The 21,757-nt window shown below is 43.9% G+C and overlaps 1 protein-coding gene across 4 annotated transcripts in view; it reads left to right on the forward strand.

Moving 5' to 3' along the window:
* The window catches only part of LOC134209110 (G-protein coupled receptor 52), a 241,358-nt gene that overhangs the window by 202,247 nt on the left and 17,354 nt on the right, over positions 1–21,757 (forward strand). For 3 of the 4 annotated variants that reach the window (XM_062685090.1, XM_062685089.1, XM_062685091.1), the window contains exon 2: positions 14,280–14,748. In XM_062685090.1, the coding sequence (XP_062541074.1) occupies positions 14,580–14,748 (169 nt within the window). In that variant the 5' untranslated portion in view covers positions 14,280–14,579. The remainder of the gene's footprint in view (positions 1–14,279; positions 14,749–21,757) is intronic. The other variant, XM_062685092.1, reaches the window with a different exon arrangement.

The raw sequence follows: 21,757 nt of genomic DNA on the forward strand, positions 1-21,757 counted from the left end.
GTATTTCCCCAATTACTTTTCTTACAAGCACAGAATCGTTTCGCAACAAAGACGACCAGTTTCATTGCAACATTTTCTATATTGCCAATAAAGTCGTATATTTTTAGAACTTAATGAGTAACGTTACGGAACGGTTTTCCCCAAAAGTGACTGTTTTCATAGTAATTTTCATACAAACTTCAAACTGCTCGAGCTCGGTCTAGTTACATCAAAATCAGCTAAAAATTTAGGAGGATTAATAAAACAGCAAATGTCATCGTTTAAGCATAGAGGAGCGAAAAAGTCAAAATTTGAATCACTCTAATGCCCACCTTTATCATACTATGTGAGACTGCTCACCTCTTTCATTCAGTTCGCGCTGACACATACTTCTCTAGTCATTCGACCTAACACTCCCTCTGGCATCCCTTGTGGGACATTTCACTTAGGTTCCCACTTCTGACATACCATGTGAGTCTGACTCACCTCGTTCATGCCATATGAGACTAGCTCAACTCAACTCAACTCATTCCTTTCGTACCATGTGAGACTGACTTGGATGCTCACCCACACTCCTCTGCCACGCCGCGGGGTATCAGTAGTCGTAGGAACCAACATTCCTGCGCTACTCCCAGCGCGGCGTGTGCAGTCCATACATACACCTATTCATTCACCCTTCTGCCATGCTTCGAGGTGACGATCTCGGTTGCCACCCGCTGCGCCATTACCTCTGCATGGGCAGACCATTCACACATTTCTTCGCGTTCGGCACTTTCGCTCTAACTTACCAATCACAAGTTAGTCATGCTTGTCGATTGTTGCTCGGCGCGCCAGATTCTCTGCAAGCTGCAGGCAATCTGAGTGGTTGCAGTCGAGACTGCGTTCCACTTCTCCACCGCTTGACACATCCTTTGGATAAGATTATCCGGAGTTGTGTCCCGGCCGCAAACGTCTAGCATTGCTCTTTTTTCGACGTCGAAACGAGGACATACGAACAGTCAACACCTGGGCAGTCAGGGCAGACGGGGACCTCCGCGTGCCCAAACCTATGGTGGTACTGTCGGAAACAGCCATGGCCTGACAGGAATTGTGTCAGATGGAAGTGAACTTCCCCATGGGGTCTCCCCACCCAGCTTGATATGTTAGGAATCAGTCGGTGGGTCCACCTACCTTTCGAGGAGTTATCCCACTCGCGCTGCCATCTGGCAACCGAAATCACCCTGGTACGCTCGCGGGCTCCTCTGGTGCCACGTAGGTCAAAACACTCCTCGTCTTCCCGGATGACCAGCCCGACTGGCATCATACTCGCTATCACGCAGGATGCGTCGTGCGATACCGTGCGGTAGGCCGATATCACCCTGAGACACATCAAGCGGTAGGTGCTCTCCAGTTTCCGCAGGTAACTGGTTACCCCCAGTGCTTTTGCCCAGGACGGGCCGCCGTACCTAAGAATAGATGCGGCAACGCCTGCCAGTAGCCTACGTCTACTGGCGCACACCTTGGAGCTGTTGGACATCATCCTCGATAATGCCGCCACAGCAGTCGAAGCCTTCTTGCACGCATATTCGACATGGCTACCGAAGGTAAGCTTGTCGTCTATGATGACCCCAAGAATCTCCGCTTTGAAGTGATCGCGACGTGTCCCACGTGTACAACTGCATGTTGTGCCGACTTACAATTGCTGACGATAACCACCTCCGTCTTATGTTGAGCGAACTCAAGGCCTCTCGCACTCATCCAGTCCGCCACAGTGCTGATTGCGTGTTCTGCGGTTAGCTCTACTTCGGGGATTGACTCCCCGCAAAGCCGACGATCTTCACACCAGGAGGGAACTTTAGCTTCAGAACCCCGTCATACATCAGGTTCCATAGTACCGAGCCCAGGATTGACCCACATAACATAAGTGGATCTTCGAACAAAATCCAATCCGAAAGTTGACCCCCTTTTGATGAGCCAAAACTGTTATAATTTGGAACGGGAACATCGTTCTGTCATTTTCAAGTGTAAACAAATACCATATGATCAGAAAATTATAACACTTTTTTCCAAGACTACAAAGTGCAAGATCTGTAGCCGAAGTATAATGATATTTATTTTTCTATCGTCAATTTTTTACATTGTTTTTAAAAATGACGGATTGCATCCAAAAGAAGGTCTCTCCTATGCTGTTACTAACCAATTCATATTTGATGAAGTCTAATTTGATTTATTTGTAGAGTAAACTTCTATTTTCAGGCGATTTTTGATGAAATTTTCGTCTAAAATAGATATAATATTTTTGAGTCAACATGGTAAAAATGTAGATTTTATTCAACATGTGTAGAAAAATATATTCCTTAGAACTGTTCTACATTGGGAACGAATCTTCAAATACGCAGTCTTCGGTTTTTTTTTTTCGAAAGGATGACGAGGGGTACACCAATGTTTGTCTACGATGCGCAACAATCACAAAATATAGATAGATTAGAAGCAACATTATAAATTATAAATCGACCGAAAGCAAGCTTGCTTATCATAATGCAGGAGAGCATCGCAACTGTGAGATGTTTCCAATTTGGATATCATATAAAATGAAAATGTGATGATTCAACATTGACATCAAGATAATCTTTATCATGTCATGAAACACGTAATCTGAATAGGTTATTACGATGTACGATATTAATGTTGTCTCTTTTCATGGCATTCTTTTCATTATTAGAATATTGCTTTTGGGTTGATAGTATTCCGAATACTCTTTACCAAAAGTAGAGCAATTTCAACGACATGTAAAAAGGAAACAGAAAACACCAAAACTGAGCATTGAACATTTAACTGAGGATAAATCTCGCTTAATTTTTCAAAAAGACCTAAGTAACATGTTTTTCATGAATTAATTGGAGTACTGCAATCAAAAGCTTTCATGTTGTTCTGTTGATTGCGCTATTCAAATTAATTCATGAAAAAAATGTTACTTAGGTCCTTTTGAAAAAGTTAAGCGAGAAATCTAGATGAGGCATCACCTTTTTAAAAATCGATATTTCTTCAAAATAATCCGATAAATGAAACTCTACTTGTTGTTATTGATAGTTTAAGGAAACATACTGTAGAAGACTTTTGAAAGACAAAAAGTCGGTTACACACATGTTAGAAAAAAAGTAAAATTCGGGTGCGATACCACACCACTGGGAGAGACGCCACACATGGGAAATGTTTGAGAAATGCGGTTAATAAATATGCTTATGACAATGAATGAGCATTTGATATACTTTTCGAATAAAAACATAATATTTCATCCAAACACCAAACAAATTACTGGTTCATTTACTGGTTAGCAGCCCGTGCGCGGCGTAAGAATGGATTTCGAGTTTGTCGAATCAATATCAATACAATATTAAATCAGTTACATACCTTCAACTCCTTTCTTTTCTTCTTTAATATTGTTTACCCCAATCTCCAATTAATTATTTAAAAAAACAATTTCAGCTCCTAAACACCCAACGCCACTAGCGAAAATCTTTTGTATAATTCCAACGCGAATCGTATTCAGATATACAATATAAGTCGCGTGACCCCTTGTTAGATCAAATACTGTTATACTATCTTCTGACGTTTCGATGTTCCGTATAACAAATAAAAAGTGTTATAAGGGTACAACTTTTGCTACCCGAGTTACACATATGTTATGTGATTGACCCTTGCGGTACTCCTGCGGTAATAGGAACACTTTTCTGACCGGCATCAGTCTCGTATAGCAGCACACGGTTCTGGAAGTAGCTTTCCAAGATCCGGTACAGTCCCACCGGCAGGCTAAGCCGGTGTAACGAGAGCGCGATGGCATCCCAGCTTGCGCTGTTGAATGCGTTCTTCACGTCCAGTGTCACCAACGCACAGTATCGAATTCCTCGCCTTTTCCGTTGGATCGCTACCTCTGCAGTCTTGAGGACTGAATTGATAGCGTCCACCGTGGACTTACCCTTCCGAAAACCAAACTGGTTACTCGACAGGCCATCCGTACCCTCTGCGGGGTGAGCCTGTTGAGGATGATCCTCTCGAGCAGTTTACCCGTCGTGTCGATCAGGCAAATTGGTCTGTACGCCGATGGGTCACCCGGAGGCGTCCCGGCCTTCGGCAGCAGTACCAACTTCTGCCTTTTCCATCTCTCAGGGAAACAACACTCATCCAGGCATCTCTGCATAGCTAGCCTGAACATGTTCGGGTTCGCTATGATCGCTGCCTTGAGTGCACTGTTTGGAACTCCATCGGGGCCTGGAGCTTTGTTCATCGCAAGGGTGTTAGCCACTGCGAGCAACTCTTCGTTCGTCACCGGAGCCACCATTTCGGCCACACTCCCAGCGCCTTGCAGCGCAGGAGGAAGCCAGGGACTTGTGGCTCGGGACGGGAAGAGTACTTCGATAATCCTCGCCAACCGGTCCGGTGACCGTGCGGGGGGTGAAGAGCCCCCTTTGGTCTTGGCCATCACGATCCTATAGGCGTCACCCCACGGATTCGCATTGTCACCCACGGACCTGACAGGGATCACCCGCCCTCGGACGCTGCACACCATAGTTGATCTTGAAGCGAATTGCTAGGTGATCACTATGAGTGTAGCCCTCGTCTACCCTCCAGTCCAGGTCCGAGACCAGACTGGGGCTGACAAACGTTACATCTATCCATGACTCGGCCCCATTCCTACGGAATGTGCTACTGGCTCCGTCATTGACAAGTACTGCGTCGAGTTTTGCAAGTGCCTCGAGTAACGCTTGTCCCCTCTGATTCCACTGACCAAGCATTAAAGTCTCCCGCTATAACGAACGGGCTCCGACCTACTAGGTCGGCCGATAGCCTGTCGATCATCTGGTTGAAATGTTCCATTGGCCACCTTGGTGGGGCGTAGCAGCTACAATAGAACACCCCATTGATCTTGGCTATCGCGATACCCTCCGCGGAGGAGTGCGTACAACCTCTTGAACGGGGTACCTTCCCGTTGTGCAGATTGCCACCGACCTAGACCCGTCCGCCACCCAGTTGCCATTATTGTCGGCAGGGACGTTGTACGGGTCGGACAGGAGGGCGACATCGATCCTCGACTCCGAGACCGCCTGCAACAGCAGTTGCCGGGCAGGTGCACAGTGATTCAGATTAAGCTGTGTTACTTGCACGGCTTTTTCCGATTGGCTTCTCCGAAGGGACACGCAGGCCCGCCCATAGCATGGTTCCGGGCCTGCTTTTTACTGGCGCAGATAAGGCACCTAGGTGCCTTGTCGTATTCCTGCGCCTTGTGTCCCTCCTCGCCGCAGCGACGACACATCTTGCTTCGGTCTGGGCCCTTGCAGTCATAAGACTTGTGCCCGGACTCAAGGCACCGGTAGCACCTGTCCACTGAAGGTGGCTGTAGCACGCTTACTGGGCATACTGACCAGCCAATCTTCAGCTTCCCTTTCTCCGTGACCTTTTTGGCGTCAGCCACCGGTAGTCTGAGATAGGCTACCTGCGTACCAAAGAATCCCCCTCTTAGACGTATAGAGGACCGCTCAACCTCTGTGCCGCACTGCTCTTTGACGGCAGAGACGACGTCTTCCGCGGTCGTGACCTCGTCCAGCTGCTTACTTCCGCACCCAACGACCTGACCTGAGCGCCGTCACCCAAGACCTCTTGGGCAAGCTTTTTGTAAGCCACCCCGCTGGATTGCGCGCCACGCTTCAGTATCAAGATCATTTCACCGTTCTTGGTACGTCTAACGCTGCGCACGTCCTGGCCCAGGGCCGATAGGCTATCGGCCGCTCGCAGCGATTTAAGGACATCGGCGTATTTGTCCTTGCCGGTTTTCACCAATTATGCCTCGCCTCTGTCTCTCACCTTCTTCGTAGGTCGAGGGGTGTTTGACTTCCGCACCCTACTGACCAGTTGCCAAGGATTCGCATCCCCTTCGGCGAGTACCGATGGCTGGCTGGGGCCAGCTTGTGGCTCAGCAACTTGTGCCTGTCTAGTGCCTTTCGCCTTCTTGGGCACACGCCCTTCAGGCTCCGGTGCACCATCCAGGCGACGCTTCGCCTTAATGGTAGCGCGTTTGGGTCGCTTCGAACTTGGCGTTTTCTTGCCCTCACTGGCCGTAAGGGCGGTCGCCTCTTTCACCGCAGTAACACCGGTAGGGGAGGAGAGGGCCTTGGTCTGCGTACCTTTGGCTACCTTATCTGCTGCCGCTACACGCCTGATATAAGCGTTCTGTTCTTGTCTTGCGACACGAACAGCTTGCCGGAGCACCAACAGGCTCTGCTTAAGCTCCTTGTTGGTGTTCTGCCTGCCGCTTACGAACTCGATGATCTCGTCGAGTTGCTCGGACACCACCCGTATCCCTGGTAGTGGCTCGTCAGGCGTGCAGGCAGGGCTACTCCCCACCACCACTGGAGACTCTTCGGTACTGCCAATAGCAGCAGCCATCACTCCACTCGCCCCCTCTTTAATAGGGGACCTCGCTAGACCCCTTTTGGCAAAGGGGTCCGTCACCTCCGTCATATAATTCGGGCCTGGTGGCCTCACAACTGGATCTCAAACAACGAGCTCCATCGTCGTTGTCACCAGAGGCCGATAGCAACAGAAATTCGGGATCGGAAGTGGGGCTGGGTCGGCCACACTCTACGTAGGGGCGGAAACGAAATCTGTAAGCAAGCATTAGACTGGAACCCAGCGGGACATCGCAGCAGAGGCAGACCCAGAGGCTCATGGCGGAGAAGCCTCAATAAAGAAATAAAAGAAGTCGACCGAAATCTAACCTGGCAACAGGTTAAAGCGATAGCCGGGCATCGCTCAGGATGGAGATCTTTCAAGTCGGCCCTTTGCACCACCGGAGGTGTACAGGATCCATAAGTAAAGTAAGTAAGTCCGTCACCTCCAGCTTCAAAGACTGATTACGTTCAATGCTCATTGCTGTCCCCCTTGCGTCTGCCGCCGAATCCTATTGGAGTAGTTGCCTTTAGTGATCCCATGGTTATCTATGCCTGCCTTGCGCAAAGCAGGGAGGCCATGCGAGGGTTGACACTTGCGTGTTCAGAGCCAGATCAGCGCAAGTCAGGAAAGGGCATCTGAGCCTACTCCCACCCAGTAGGCAAAACTGAATGGCAGGATTGGGCAGCGTGCTACAAGGCCCGCCACGTTTTTATGGGACGGAAGACAGCCTAGCCATTAGCCCACTCGCCGTTTCGAGTCGGTGTCACCCGGCCCTACTAAGAGAGTAGAATGTCAGACTGCCAGCCCTCGCTTCACAATATAACAATATCCAAATACAAGACCAATACACGCAACCAGTATGCCATAATCAGGGTCTTACTGATATCAACCCTGATATGCCAGTAGCACTCCCTGGGCTTGTGCTTTTGAAGCGGCACACAGTCGCTTTGATAGAGTCTGATTACGGGCACATGTGTTTTTTTGGGAGGGATTTTAGCAGAGCCCACTGCTAAATCCCACCACGCCCTAGGCAGTTCTCCCGCAGAGTTTCTAGGTTTCTGAAGATGGGTTTGTACCATTCTAGATCAGTAACGTAGAAAAGTTTGTGTTCGCCTCTTTTCAGAAAACTATAACCGTCCTGATGGGTGAGCAGTCCGGGGTTTAGGGCCAGGTTAGTGATTTTGATGGATTGAGAGGATTTCCATGCAGGATGATAGTGAGGACGATTATTGTCATGAGGTTGAGGTTCCAACGATCCATTCTTTATGCTCCTTTTGAGAGTATCCAAAGCGTGTTCCTTGCCTAAAAATGAAAATGAATTAGTATGTTTTTCTCAATTGCTTTTTACGCACTAAGTGACTGTCTTGGGTAGCTTATTCCTGAAATAGTGTTAAATTATCAGTAGAGGGAACGGTTGTTCACTTCCTAATGCGGCGTAAATTTCGCTGTTTTGAGTCTACGTATGTTTGTTTCCGATTGGTTGCGACTACGGTTGACTAAATTGTTTCCTTGTTTTCGATTTTATACCGGATGTCCTCTGAAGAACACTTGAGCCGGGTTCCAATATTGGGGGTTGCTCTCTGTCGGCATTATGGTAAGAAAGTTTGAGTTTTTCTAATTGCTAAAACCGCCTCGTCATAGACTTTATTTTGGTATTCAATAATAGCATCAATGTTTGTAGGTCTTTCGATTTCATCTTTTAAACCATAAAATATTTCACGGGGCTTTAGTTTCGTAGAAGAATGAATGGTGTTGTTGTATAACGAACAAGCAATGCAGAATTTTTCCTTGTTTGATAAGTAATTATGCTTGTTACACACCTAACGACAAACCTTTATCAGAACCCGAACACAACATGACAAGAATCATTTGCCTTGCATGCTCTGATATTTCCGAAAATACGATGCTAATTTTGTAATCATTGTTCGATTCTCGAATATTTCCATAACAGCAGAAACTATGATAGCATAAAACCGAAATCTGCTCTAGAAATAATGCAAAATAACGGGATGAAAAGTTAGCAACAAAATTGTCTTCTTTTTTGTTGCTGACAAATTTTTTCGGATCTTTGCCATTATTATCTCCGACAAAAACAAAGCTTTGTCGTTGGTTCTCTTTTGTCGCTTGTTTCGCATGCGCATTCCAAAAAAATTGATTCCCTGGACAGGAGGTTTGCGCAGGCCCAATAAGCCGCCTGGAAAACCAATAATTACGAACAATATAAGAGATAATGCGACTCGATATAATCGGCAAAGACCTAGGCGACGAATAAAAGATCACGATTGGAAGCCTGGAACATGGAACTGCAAGTCGCTAGGTTTTGCAGGTTGCGACAGGATGATCTACGATGAATTACATCCCCGCAACTTCGACGTCATGGCGCTGCCGGAGATTTTTTGGACAGGACAGAAAGTGTGGAAAAGCGGGCATCGAGCGGCAACCTTCTACCAAAGCCGTGGCAGCACCACCGAGTTCGGAACCGGTGCTGGGTAAGATGCGCCAACGTGTGATTGGGTGGCAGCCAATCAACGCATGGATGTGCAAGCTGAAGATAAAATGCCGTTTCTTCAACTATAGTATCATCAGCGTGCACTGCCCACACGAAGGGAGACCCGACGACGAGAAAGAAGCGTTCTATGCGCAGCTGGAGCAGACATAAGATGGATGCCCACTGCGGGACGTCAAAATCGTCATCGGTGACATGAACGCTCAGGTAGGAAGGGAGGAAATGTATAGACCGGTCATCGGACCGGATAGTCTGCACACCGTATCGAATGATAACGGCCAACGATGCATAAACTTCACAGCCTCCCGCGGAAGCACCTTCTTTCCCCGCAAAAATATCCACAAGGCCACATGGAGATCACCTAACCAAGAAACGGAAAACCAAATCGACTACATTCTAATCGACGGTAAATTCTTCTCCGACATTACGAACGTCCGCACTTACCGCAGTGCGAATATTGAATCCGACCACTACCTCGTTGCAGTATGCCTGCGCTCAAAACTCTCGACGGTGTACAACACGCGTCGAAGTCGGACAGCAGCTGGAAGTGGCACTCCCAACGGAAGAGCAGCTAGGCGCAGCGTCTCTTGAAGATGGCTGGAGAGATATTCGATCCGCCATTGGTAGCACCGCGACCGCTGCACTTGGCACGGTGCCCCTGGATCAGAGAAACGACTGGTATGATGGCGAATGTGAGCAATTATTTGAGAAGAAGAATGCATCATGGGCGAGATTGCTGCAACACCGCACGAGGGCGAACGGGGCACGATATAAACGGGCGCGAAGCAGTTAAAATTCGATTTTTCGGAGGAAAAAGCGCCAGCAGGAAGATCGAGACCGTGAAGGGACGGAGCAACTGCACCGCACTAATAACGCACGAAAGTTCTATGAGAAGTCGAACCGTTCACGTAAGGGCCACTTGCCACTTGTTTTATGGGCGAACGCTTCACCACGGACCAGGTGTTCGTTATTCGCCAAGTACTGCAGAAATGCCGCGAATACAACGTACCCACACATCATCTATTCATCGACTTCAAAGCCGCATATGATACGATCGGGACCAGCTATGGCAGCTAATGCACGAACACGGATTTTCGGATAAACTGACACGGTTGATCAAAGCGACGATGGATCGGGTGATATGCGTAGTTCGAGTTTCAGGAGCATTCTCGAGTCCCTTCGAAACGCGCAGAGGGTTACGGCAAGGTGATACCAGCAAAGAAATTCGGAGACGCATAGTGGCTGGAAACGTGCGTACTTTGGACTCCGCAAGACGCTTTGATCGAATAGTGTTCGCCGCCGTACCAAACGCGCACTCGGAGTTTTCGAAAGGAAAGTGCTGCGTACCATCTATTTTGGGGTGCAGATGGCGAACGGTACGTGGAGGTGGCGAATGAACCACGAGTTGCATGAGCTGCTGGGAGAACCATCCATCGTTCACACCGCGAAAATCGGATGACTGCGGTGGGCCGGGCACGTGGCCAGAATGTCGGACACCAACCCGGTGAAAATTGTTCTCGGCAACGATCCGACGGGCACAAGAAGGCGAAGTGCGCAGCGGGCAAGGTGGATCGATCAGGTGGAAGATGACTTGCGGATCCTCCGTAGACTGCGTGGTTGGCGACGTGTAGCCATGGACCGAGCCGAATGGAGAAGACTCTTATATACCGCACAGGCTACTTCGGCCTTAGTCTGAATAAATAACTAAATAATAGATTGCTTTAGTATTTTGATTTGCAATTTTTGATTTATGACTTAACACTTCGCTATAATTAGCTTCAATTACTTACAGTTTAGTAGCGATGTCACTTCGCCTAGTAGCCCGATGATCCTTCGGGGATTCCGTCTCGTATCAAGAGCCAGGGAGGGTTGTTCCGGATCCGAAGGAGTGTTTTCACTTGATGAACCACAAGCACACGATGTTCTCTCGCGTTTGGTTCACTACCGGAATTCACTTAGAGTGAACACTCGCGGATCCTGCAGACAGCGCCAATTAAATTACTGATGTAACGAAAAGGGTTTTTAAAAATTTAACTAAACTAGGGAGTTTGAAAGAATAGAACCTCGCAGACTAATGTTCAAGAACGGAATGATTTTGATTTATTGAAGACTACTTCCAAAGGTTTATAGATAATGAGGAATTCGCTGACGGCAAATATTGCACGAGAAAGGCATCATCACTGCTAGGTGGATTAATCTTTTTTTTTAATGTGAATAGCACAGCCACAATTTATTTTGAGGTTAGAATTGCTATCCAACACATACTATGCTACCTACTCAAGTACTTCCAGAAGCCCATGGCTACTGAACGAGCTCGAGATTCCCAAATTGGACGCATAGTCAAATCACTCGCAATCCATTTCTCAAGTCAACACTTCCACATGTGTTCTGTCATGGGTTCGAGTCCCATCGAAGGGAAAGTGGTTACCTCCAATACATTTTCCAAATCAATATCTTCCACATAACGTACATATTCACATGTGAGTTTTCACAACATTGTAAATTAATTTTTTTTGTCATGCAAATTCGTTAGGGAGATGCTTCACAGCATTAACTTTAACATGCCACCAAAAATTAAAAGGGGTGTTTTTCGACTGGATGGGATGTACTGTTCGGAGGATGGCTTTCTCAGTCTGAAGTATCAAAACGATGGTTTAGTTACTTGCCCGACGTTTCGGCCGATGGGTTGTGGCCTTTTTCAAGGGTCGTATAGTCAAAGCCAAAAATTAGATTTTCAAGCTACAACCATCAAATTTTGGAATCAGTTCATTGAATATATGTGTGAAATCAAATGGTTATGAGGTTTTTTTTCGGGTTTCCGTTATTGTGGAACGGATTCGTCGCCTGATTTTAAATTTTGTTGATATTATTTTAAATATATCTTGTGAAATCAATATGGATTAACCCTTTGTAGCTAAAACCCTTTGTAGCATTGTAATAAGGCCGTTAGGGGCCCCATACACGCTCCGACAAGTTAATTAACATTATGTCCTATTGGTCTCCGAAAGGTCAAGGGGGGGGGGGGGGGGGTATAATAAAAATAAAAAATAAAATGAAAAGAATAAAAAATAAACTCCTCGGATCTGTTAAAGAATGTTTCGAAAATTCTCAAAATTATTCGAATTTTTTTGTTGCCCCCTCAAAATATTATTTTTGGGCAAAAGAATCAGACGAAGGTGATAGGGGGTTGTCGACATAATTGTTTTTAATTATTTGTATCGGCCTAAACAAATCCCATAAATTTAAATTAATATTGAATGGAGGTGCATGGTACGGTAACCTCTTACCATTCCGTAAATTTGCTCCATGAATGACTCCGACAAATACTCGTGACCAAATGTCACTGGGTATCTTTGGAACCATGCATTCAAAAACCCAGCAGTAGAAGGGGGACATTAAACTGTTTTACTTCCATTATCAAATTGAGAACCCATACTTTATGAGCTTAAATGATAAACATGTTGGAGTCCAAAAATTGCCACAAAAATGAGGACTGTAACACCAAGATTTTTTTTGTAGACGCAACATCTCAATTATTAGTCGATCAACATACTTGAAATCCATTTTTATCTGCATACTGCAGCATGTCGTTCCTTGCCGTCCAGCTCGAAACCAACATGTACCTGGGTACCGCATTAGGTCAAGGTCTTCTCCCCGTGCACAGCAGCGGATTCCCACCTTGCTGATGTACATTAACTTTATCCAAGGGCGGGCAGTTGCCAAAAAACTTCTTCTCTCAAACACCTGTTCGCCAACCATTTCCGCATTCGACTGCCATGAATAAAGCACATGTGTGCATGAGTATGTTGCACCTTCGCTGCTCTAACCTACCGATTATGCGTCCTTCTGTCTCGGTCGACGTTTTCGATAGAGCGCCTCATTAATATTCAGGATAACGCAAAGAAACGAGCTCCCACTCCCCACACATCATGCCGGATTCCAACCGTTTTGGGGCTGTTTCTTTACGGCAAGCGGACTGAGGAACAGCTGTCAAGTTTCCCGTGATAAATTATTTTCACTTCCTTCCAACTTCTGACCGAGTTCGGGTTGTCTGATTGGGATAGGTTCACCTGGCCCAGCTGTTTGCTTTGGCTGAGTTATGTTGTTTTCCGGGGGTTTGGGAATATTTTTCTTTGCGTTCGATGTAAACAAATGTTCGACCAGTAATTCCTAAATAAAGCAGTCCCAATGAGCTTTTAATATACATCGATTCGTCATTGAAAAAGAAGCTTTTCGGTAGCTCATCCATGAATGGCACTCTCATTTGAAAGGACGGAGTTTGAACATAAGTATATGCTTCCATGGCAATCATACATGGGGTTTTGAATGTGGGTGTTTTAGTAGCAATGCGCATAGGTTAGGGAAGTGTTTTTTGGGACGAACTGTTGGACTTGTCGATAATACTAGATCATCAATTATTCGAACAATTGACTTCTATTTATTTATGGTATTTTTTGTTGGTCAAGAAACAATCAGCTATTGGATATAAAAATTTGGTTTTAACCAACTTTTCCGAAGCGTGTGAAAAAAAAAAAATAAAAATCTATCAATGAGACTATTTCAAAATATTTACGCCCAGTGCTTATGCTCATCAGATGCGAGTGTTTAAATTACATTATGTACTTCCCTGTGTTTTTCACACTTCTTGTATCTAATTGAATTTAACCGTTTAACACCCTCATGAATGAAACGCTGAATACGAATGGTTCAACATGACTCTACTATCGACTATGGAAACATTTGGTCAATTATCCTCCAGAGATTCATTAGCATGTCACCTCCCTATTCCGGAAAGTGTCAACAACGCAGAACTTCCACCCTGACCATCCCGCCTATAGGTATAACATCAGACGATCATTTGCACAATTTGTTTCAGGTCAGAGTACAAAATGTGTCCCAAACGGATGACAAACATCTGCGATATTTACGATGCAGAAGCGTACGAAAATAAGACCGCCATGCCTCGTCATATGCATGCAGCTACGTATAGTTTATCTTTCCAATCTCATTATTGTGGCCAGTGCCAGAACCAATCCCACGGGGATGCCCTTCAACTATGAACGATGACAACAGCCATATATGAGCTAGTGCTAGTGCTACAGAACGTCCTAAGCGCGTTTTCCGAGCACAAAAGGGCGATAAGTGGGACAATGTGAAAATTAAATTTGCGCTTTTTGGAAAATTAATTGACGTGAAAATGGCCAGCCACTGACAGCTGAGCCGGCATGGTCCGCTGTCGTCGGGTTCTTTCCATTTGATGAGTGGATGATGTCCATTACGAAGATGTGATTTGTGTTGTAAAATGCGTTAGCAGTTCCAATGACGAATGAAGCATTGATTGTCTATTTCCTCCACTTTCTATTTTCAGATTGAATCGAGAGGGAGAAGAGACAGAAGAAAGATATTACCGGCGAGATCGATGTGTTCCGGTGGTGGTAGGTGAAGAAGGTGGCTTCCGGAGGAGTTTGTTCAGGAAGCAGCAATAGGAGAACCCCACCAAGAACTAGCAGCCAGCAGTCGGCCAAATTTTCTCTCTACCGGTGCCAAAACGTCATGACCGGATGCGAGGTAAAGCGTGAGATGGACCATCAGTCGGCCCGCACCCGCACTACTCCCACAGCAACCACAACCGTATCAGTGCTGTAAGTGATGCGAGCGATGACCCACGATGTTCATCTCGCCCGTCTCTGTTTCAGGAGTTACGATGCACGGGCTGAGTCACCTGCCAGCCGGCTCAACCCTGGAGGCACTCACACAGGCAACGATCATTCTCATCCTAGCGGTCGCCATCATCGTAGCCAACCTCATTGTAGTAGCAACATATCTTAACTTTAAGGGTAAGTACAAAAGTTTAGAAGAACAGAAGAACAGAAGAACAGAAGAACAGAAGAACAGAAGAACAGAAGAACAGAAGAACAGAAGAACAGAAGAATAGAAGAACAGAAGAATAGAAGAACAGAAGAATAGAAGAATAGAAGAATAGAAGAACAGAAGAACAGAAGAACCGAAGAACAGAAGAACAAAAGAACAAGAAAAGGAGAACAGAAGTAGAGAAGATGTAAAGAGTAAAAGATTTCTATTTCAAATTCATTCAGAATTATCTCCGGATCCTTCAAGCATTGCATACAAGTCCTTTGAGAATGAACAAAAATATTCAGGAATCCCAAAGAAATTCAAATCTTTAATGAAAGGCATAAGTGAAGAACTGAAGTAATTTCAAAATACACAGGAATGAAGAAAAAAAATAATGACTTCATCCGGATATTGTGAGACATCCATTGTATGCGAGTCCGTTAAAAGGGTTTCAACTAAATCCTTTCGACAATTTCTTTCAAATCTTTTGAACTTTCTTTTTTTTTCATCAACATCCATTGAGGATTGTATGCGAGTCTTTTGAGGAATTGAAAACAAGAGGGAAAAACAATGGGAAATAAGAATAAGAAATTATAAGTGAAACGTCTTATTCCTTGTTTCTCATGTTTACCTTACAGTTAGTAGTGAGAAGTAGGAAATGATACGATAAGTAAATAGTTAAAAAAAGTGATTCATTTAGCGAGTTTTTTAAGGATTGCATCGAAACTTTTTAAGAGATTCAACCGAATCATTTGATTTTTTTTAAATTACGTCGATTTCATACAACTCTTCTAAAGATTATTTTCGAAAAGCTTTAAAAATGCATTCACTATATATCCAGAATATTAAAGATCTTCAACCGAATCTTTAATGATTACAACCAAAGAATTTGATGATTACATTCGATTCCTTTAAGGTTTCCATTTGAATCCTTTGAGGCTTGCAATTGAATCTCCAGGAATGCAGTCTCATCAATCCCCTCTTCTAACACCCTCTGAATTATTTTTTATGCATCCGAGTTTTTTGTAGATTTTCCTCAAATCAATTGATGAGTCCACATGAATGTGGAATGGTCGTTTAGTCATAAAGCCACGTTAGGATTAGCCGCTAGGAGCATACGGCTAGAAATGTCGTTCGGTTGAACAACGCTTTTGCTGGAACAACTTACGTAAGGATTTGGTCGAGTGTCGAAAGGCCCATTTGGTCAAAAATATTCTTATCGGTTATACGACTGTAAATGTCTTTTGCTGAACGGGTCATATAGCCGAAAATGTCGTTTGGTCAAATAATGGTGAATGTATGAAGCGATAAATGATAATGGGTAGTAAGAAGTAAGAAGTAAGAAATAATAAAAGAGAAATGTAAAGTGAGACGTCATACTTCTCACTTCTTCCTCTTGATTATTCGCGTACATTTTCACTGTGAAAAGTGGAAAGAGAGAAATAAGGAGTGACAAGAGAGAAGTGTGATATGAAACATCTTACTTCTCACATCTTTATCTTCTGACAAGATTCCTGATTCTAGACAACTCGCGACCACGCTTCTTCCGTTTGAAAATGATGCTCCCCAACATTCCAGTACTCGTCACTCCCACATCAGCAACGAAAACGGTGGTCTGCACATCTACTATCAGAATGTTCGCGGACTTCGTACCAAAATCGACGATTTCTTTTTGGCGGTATGCGAAGGAGATTACGATGTTGTTGTATTAACCGAAACTTGGCTCGACGCAATCCTTTGAATAGCCGTAAAACCCGTGGCGGTGGTGTACTAATCGCAGTTTTATCTAAGTTCAATTGTGCTCGTGATTCTGCTATCGTTAGTGATACCCTCGAACAATTATGGGTTCGAGTCAATATGCCTGGATTCATTATCAGCATTGGGGTTGTGTACTTGCCACCTGATCGTATGAACAATTTTGATGATATTCAACGCCATCTAGAATCTATCGAAACGGTTAATTCTACACTCAGGGCTAACGACAAGGCCCTGCTGCTCGGTGACTACAATCAATCTGCGATTCGTTGGTGTTCGGCCGAGAGTTCTCACCCGACTGTTGACTTGATACGTTCTCGTCTATCAGAATCCAGTTGCGCATTGTTGGACGGATTCAACTTTCATGGATTGACCCAGATCAACTCAATCGTTAATTCAAATGGTCGTGTACTTGATCTCATTCTGGCAAACGATGCAGTGCTGCCTAGTTGTGCAATACGCCCTGCTCTTGAACCGCTGACACTTGTTGATGTCAACCATCCTCCGCTTACCTTGGAGTTGTCGTATGCACCGCCAATTACCTTTGAGTCTGGACATGATTCGAGAAGTTATAATTTCCTAAAAGCAGATTACTCTGCATTGAATGAAGTGCTACTTGCAATGGATTGGGATTGCATCAATTCATTTGATAACGTCGACGGTGCTGTGGACTTTTTCACGGACAGTATCGTTCGTCCATTTACTATCCATGTTCTGATTGTTGGAGCTGCACGAAAGCCCGCGTGGTCCAATCACAGATTACGAATACTTAAACGTCGCCAGTCCTCTGCACTTCGGAGGTACTGCAATTATCGTTCCACTTACAACAAGCAACAGTTCAATAGTGCCAGCAGTGTATACAGAAGTTATAATCAGTTTTTGTATTCCCGATTCATCAGTCGCACACAACGAAATCTGCGTCTAAATCCCAAGCAATTCTGGACATTTGTTAGGTCCAAACGGAATGAAGATGGTCTTCCTACGTCAATGCAACTGAATGGTGTTTCTGCTGACACTCCAGCTGACAAATGCGAGCTCTTTGCTGAACAGTTTAAGACCTCTTTCAACGATTTCTCAGCTCCGCTATCTCTTGTCATCGAGGCTTCTCGTGACACTCCTCGAGATGTTCTGGACTTAGGCATCTTTCCCATCAGTGATGAAGATGTGTGCCGAGCGATCCGGAAACTGAAATTTTCGTTCTGCGCTGGACCGGACGGGATACCGGCTGCTTTGCTGCGCCGGTGTTCGAGCGCTCTTATTAAACCGTTAGCAAAAATCTTCAATCTTTCCCTTCGAACCAGAACGTTTCCCATGCGCTGGAAGTCGTCATACCTTTTTCCAGTTCATAAGAAAGGAAACAAATGCGACGTGAGCAACTATCGTGGAATAACCACTCTCTCCGCTTGTTCGAAAGTTTTTGAAATAATAATGAACGACACGCTCTTCGCCTGTTGCAGGCAGTACATCTCTACGGACCAGCATGGATTTTTTCCTAATAGATCGGTCGCGACCAACTTGATAGAATTCACAACAACTTGTATTGAGGCTCTTGATAATGGGCGGCAAGTGGATGCGGTATACTTAGATCTTAAAGCTGCTTTTGACCGAGTGGATCATCGTATTCTACTTGGCAGGGGGATGGGAGTTTCCATTGCGTGTGTTGATTGGTTTCGATCTTACCTGACGGATCGAAAATTGCGTGTGAAAGTCGAATCATCTCTTTCGGATCCCTTCATTACGCCATCTGGTGTACCACAAGGGAGTAATCTAGGACCATTGTTTTCGATATTCGTCAACGATGTGACACTGGTGCTACCACCTGGTGTGAGACTGCTCTATGCTGACGATGCAAAGCTTTACATTGTTGTCAACAGTCTTGAAGACTGCATTCAACTACAAATGCTTTTAACCCATTGAGAGGGGTGCGTGCGTAACTGCTTGTCATTCAGTATCCATAAATTTCAGACAATAACGTTCAGCAGAAAACGAAAACTTATCATCTATAATTATACGCTGCCTGGGACAGTTCTTGAGCGAGTGAACCACATCAGGGATTTTGGAGTTACACTTGACGACGCACTAACCTTCCGTTTCCACTACGATAACGTGATTTCTAAGGCAAACCGACAACTTGGCTTTATAATGAAAATCGCCAAAGGATTCCGTGACCCTTATTGCCTGCGATCACTATATTGTACGCTTGTACGATCAATTTTGGAATTTGCTGTCACTGTCTGGTGCCCTTAACAAACCACTTGGATTTCGAGGATCGAATCTGTGCAAAAAAAGTTCGTGCGCTTTGCATTGCGCAATCTCCCTTGGCGTGATGGCCAACATTTCACTCCGTATGAAAACCGCTGTCGGTTGCTTGGACTGGATACCTTAGATATTCGACGCCGTGTGGCACAGGCCATGTTCGTAGCGAAAATCCTGAATGGTGCTTTTGACTCTCCAGCAATACTTAACAGGATGAATTTTTAGGCTCCTATGCGGAGGGATTTCATTCAGCTTGGTACTCGAAACAGTCGTTACGGTCAGCATGATCCAGTTCGATATATGTCGTCCAGTTTCAACGAAGTGTTCCATCTCTTTGATTTTAATCTATCGCCAGCTACTCTACAGCGAGTTTTTACAGCATACTTTCGTGACACAAATTGACACTACAACCATAGATTACTTAGTTCAGTTTTATTATAGTGATGTATTTCGTGTGTATTATGATTGATGTGTTATGTGTATGTTTATATAATGATTAGATAACGATAGTTTCTACCCTTTTACCCTTATAGTCATTGAGACAACAGATGTCAGATGACAATTGTTATGAAATAAATTGTTATGAAATAAATAAATCTCATTTATCATTTCTTACTTCTCACTGTGAAAAATGAGAACTGCTTAGTGAAAAACGAAAAACGAGAAATGAGAAATGAGAAGTGAGAAAAGACGACTCACTTCTAATTTATCACTCCACATTCTTATTTTCTCACTTCTCATTATTTAATGTTTCACGCGTTACTTCTCACTTCTCTCTTTTCAATTGTCATTTTTAACTACTCTCTTATCATTTCTCACTCCTCACTTCTCAATTCTTCTGCACTTCTCAATTCTCAATGCACACTTCGAACATATTGCTTTTAACAGTGAAAAATAGATGTGAGAAACTGGGACTAAGATGTGAGAAATGTGAATTGAAACGTCTCACTTATTTTTCCTTATTTCTCACTCATTTCCACACTTGTTACTTCCAAATTCTCATATCTTGCTTGTTATTTACTTTTTACAAGGAGAAGTAAGAAATACACCCAATATTTTTTTTACACGGTTGGTATTCTTTAAATTCCCGGCTAACCTGATTATTTACAGCTTTTCAAATACCACCTGAATTTTCTTTGATTTTTTGTGAATTTTTTCATGGGGTTAACTCATAGTTTCATCAACGCTAAAGGTCGCAATCAACTAAAACTCACCCGTGTAAAAAAAGAACCGGGTGTAAGAAGTAAGAAGTGACTAGTAGGAGGTCGTATTTCTCACTTCTAACTTCAATTAGGAGTTAGAAGTAAGGCGCCTCACTTCTCGTTTTTCACTTCTCATTTCTTACTTTCCACTTCTCAATAATGATTAATAACTTCACACTTTTACATTCACTATTATTCGGATAAACGGCATTTCGGCACTTGTTCAGCAAACGACGGTTACGATTGTTAACGACCCGTTCGGCCTAATGAAATTTATGGCATATGGCTTATTCATCTCGGCTAAACGGCATATTTAGCCAAAGAAACTTTCCAGCGCAATGGATTTTTCGGCTAAATGACCTGACATTATCAGAAAAATGCATTTACGGCCAAATGACTTACGACCTAATGAACAATTTTCGTTCTTATTGGTCAAATGGCTTTCGGGCGAATGAATTTTTCCAAGTCCTTTGAGATTGAGTCCTTTAAATTTGCTCCCGAGTCCTTCAAGAATTCCAAATACATCTTGCGAATATTTATTCCGAATTCTAAATGATTCCATCCGAATCCTTTGAGGATTTCACCTGATTTTTATTTTAAGCGATTGCATCCGATTCTTTTAAAAACTACATCCGAGTTTTCGGGCTCTTCTTCTTCTTCTGCTTCTTATTGGCATTACATCCCCACACTGGGACAGAGCCGCCTCGCAGCTTAGTGTTCATTAAGCACTTCCACAGTTATTAACTGCGAGGTTTCTAAGCCAGGTTACCATTTTTGCATTCGTATATCGTGAGGCTAGCACGATGAATTTGAAGAGATGTTTAATTTTGATAGACATAGTTATTGCTTTTGGTATTGCATATGAGGTATTTGAGGATTTCAACCAAACACAAATCCTTTGAAATTTGTATTTGATTTTTATTTTAAAGATTCCTTTTAAAATCTTTGAGGATTGCATCCGAGATGCTTGAGGATTCCAATTTCACTGAGGATTCCATCCTTATCTCCATCTGTTTTTTATTCCTTTGAGGATTGAATGAAATTCTTACGAAGGTTGTACCCGAGACATCTGGGTATTGGAGCCGAAGCAGAATTCTTTGGCTATTTCAACTACATTTGAAGATTTAATCCTAATTATTTTAGAATGCATTCACAAATACCTCGAGGATTCTTACCCAATCTAATTCCTTTGAGAATTTAAACAATTGTTTTTGACGAATCCATCCGAGTCCTTCGAGGATTGCAGCTGATTCTCATGAAGAATGCCACAAGTTCTCTGGTGATTAAAACTTCATCTTTCAGGATTCCATTTGAACACTTTGATAATACCATCTCAATCCTTTGAGAATTGCAATTTCAAAGGATACAGTTTGCAGATTGTATCTGAGTCCTTTGGCAATTTCATTCGAATTTTTCCAGGATTTTATTCCGAATTCTTCCAGGATTCGTTCTGATTCCATTAACGATTTTATTCTGCCATTTGAGAATTGTATCCGACTTTTTTTTAAGACTGCATCCTAGTCGTCTGAGTACTTATTAGTCTGAGAATTTATTTAATATATTTTTTCCGAAACTTATCGAGCATTTATCGATTTTATACTTTGAGGACTCCATCCGTCCTTTGGAACCTTCAACCGAATCCTTTGACGATATTTTCCCAGTCTTTTTTCGATTTCATCTGAATTGTTTGATGACTTCCGATTTTTGAAGACTATATCCTGCACACCGGAATCTCATCAATTTGGTGAACTTTTACCGAGATAGGCGTTTTCGCCGAGAT

The sequence above is a fragment of the Armigeres subalbatus genome, chromosome 2 (genome assembly GCF_024139115.2).
Source record: "Armigeres subalbatus isolate Guangzhou_Male chromosome 2, GZ_Asu_2, whole genome shotgun sequence".
Taxonomy (NCBI): domain Eukaryota; kingdom Metazoa; phylum Arthropoda; class Insecta; order Diptera; family Culicidae; genus Armigeres; species Armigeres subalbatus.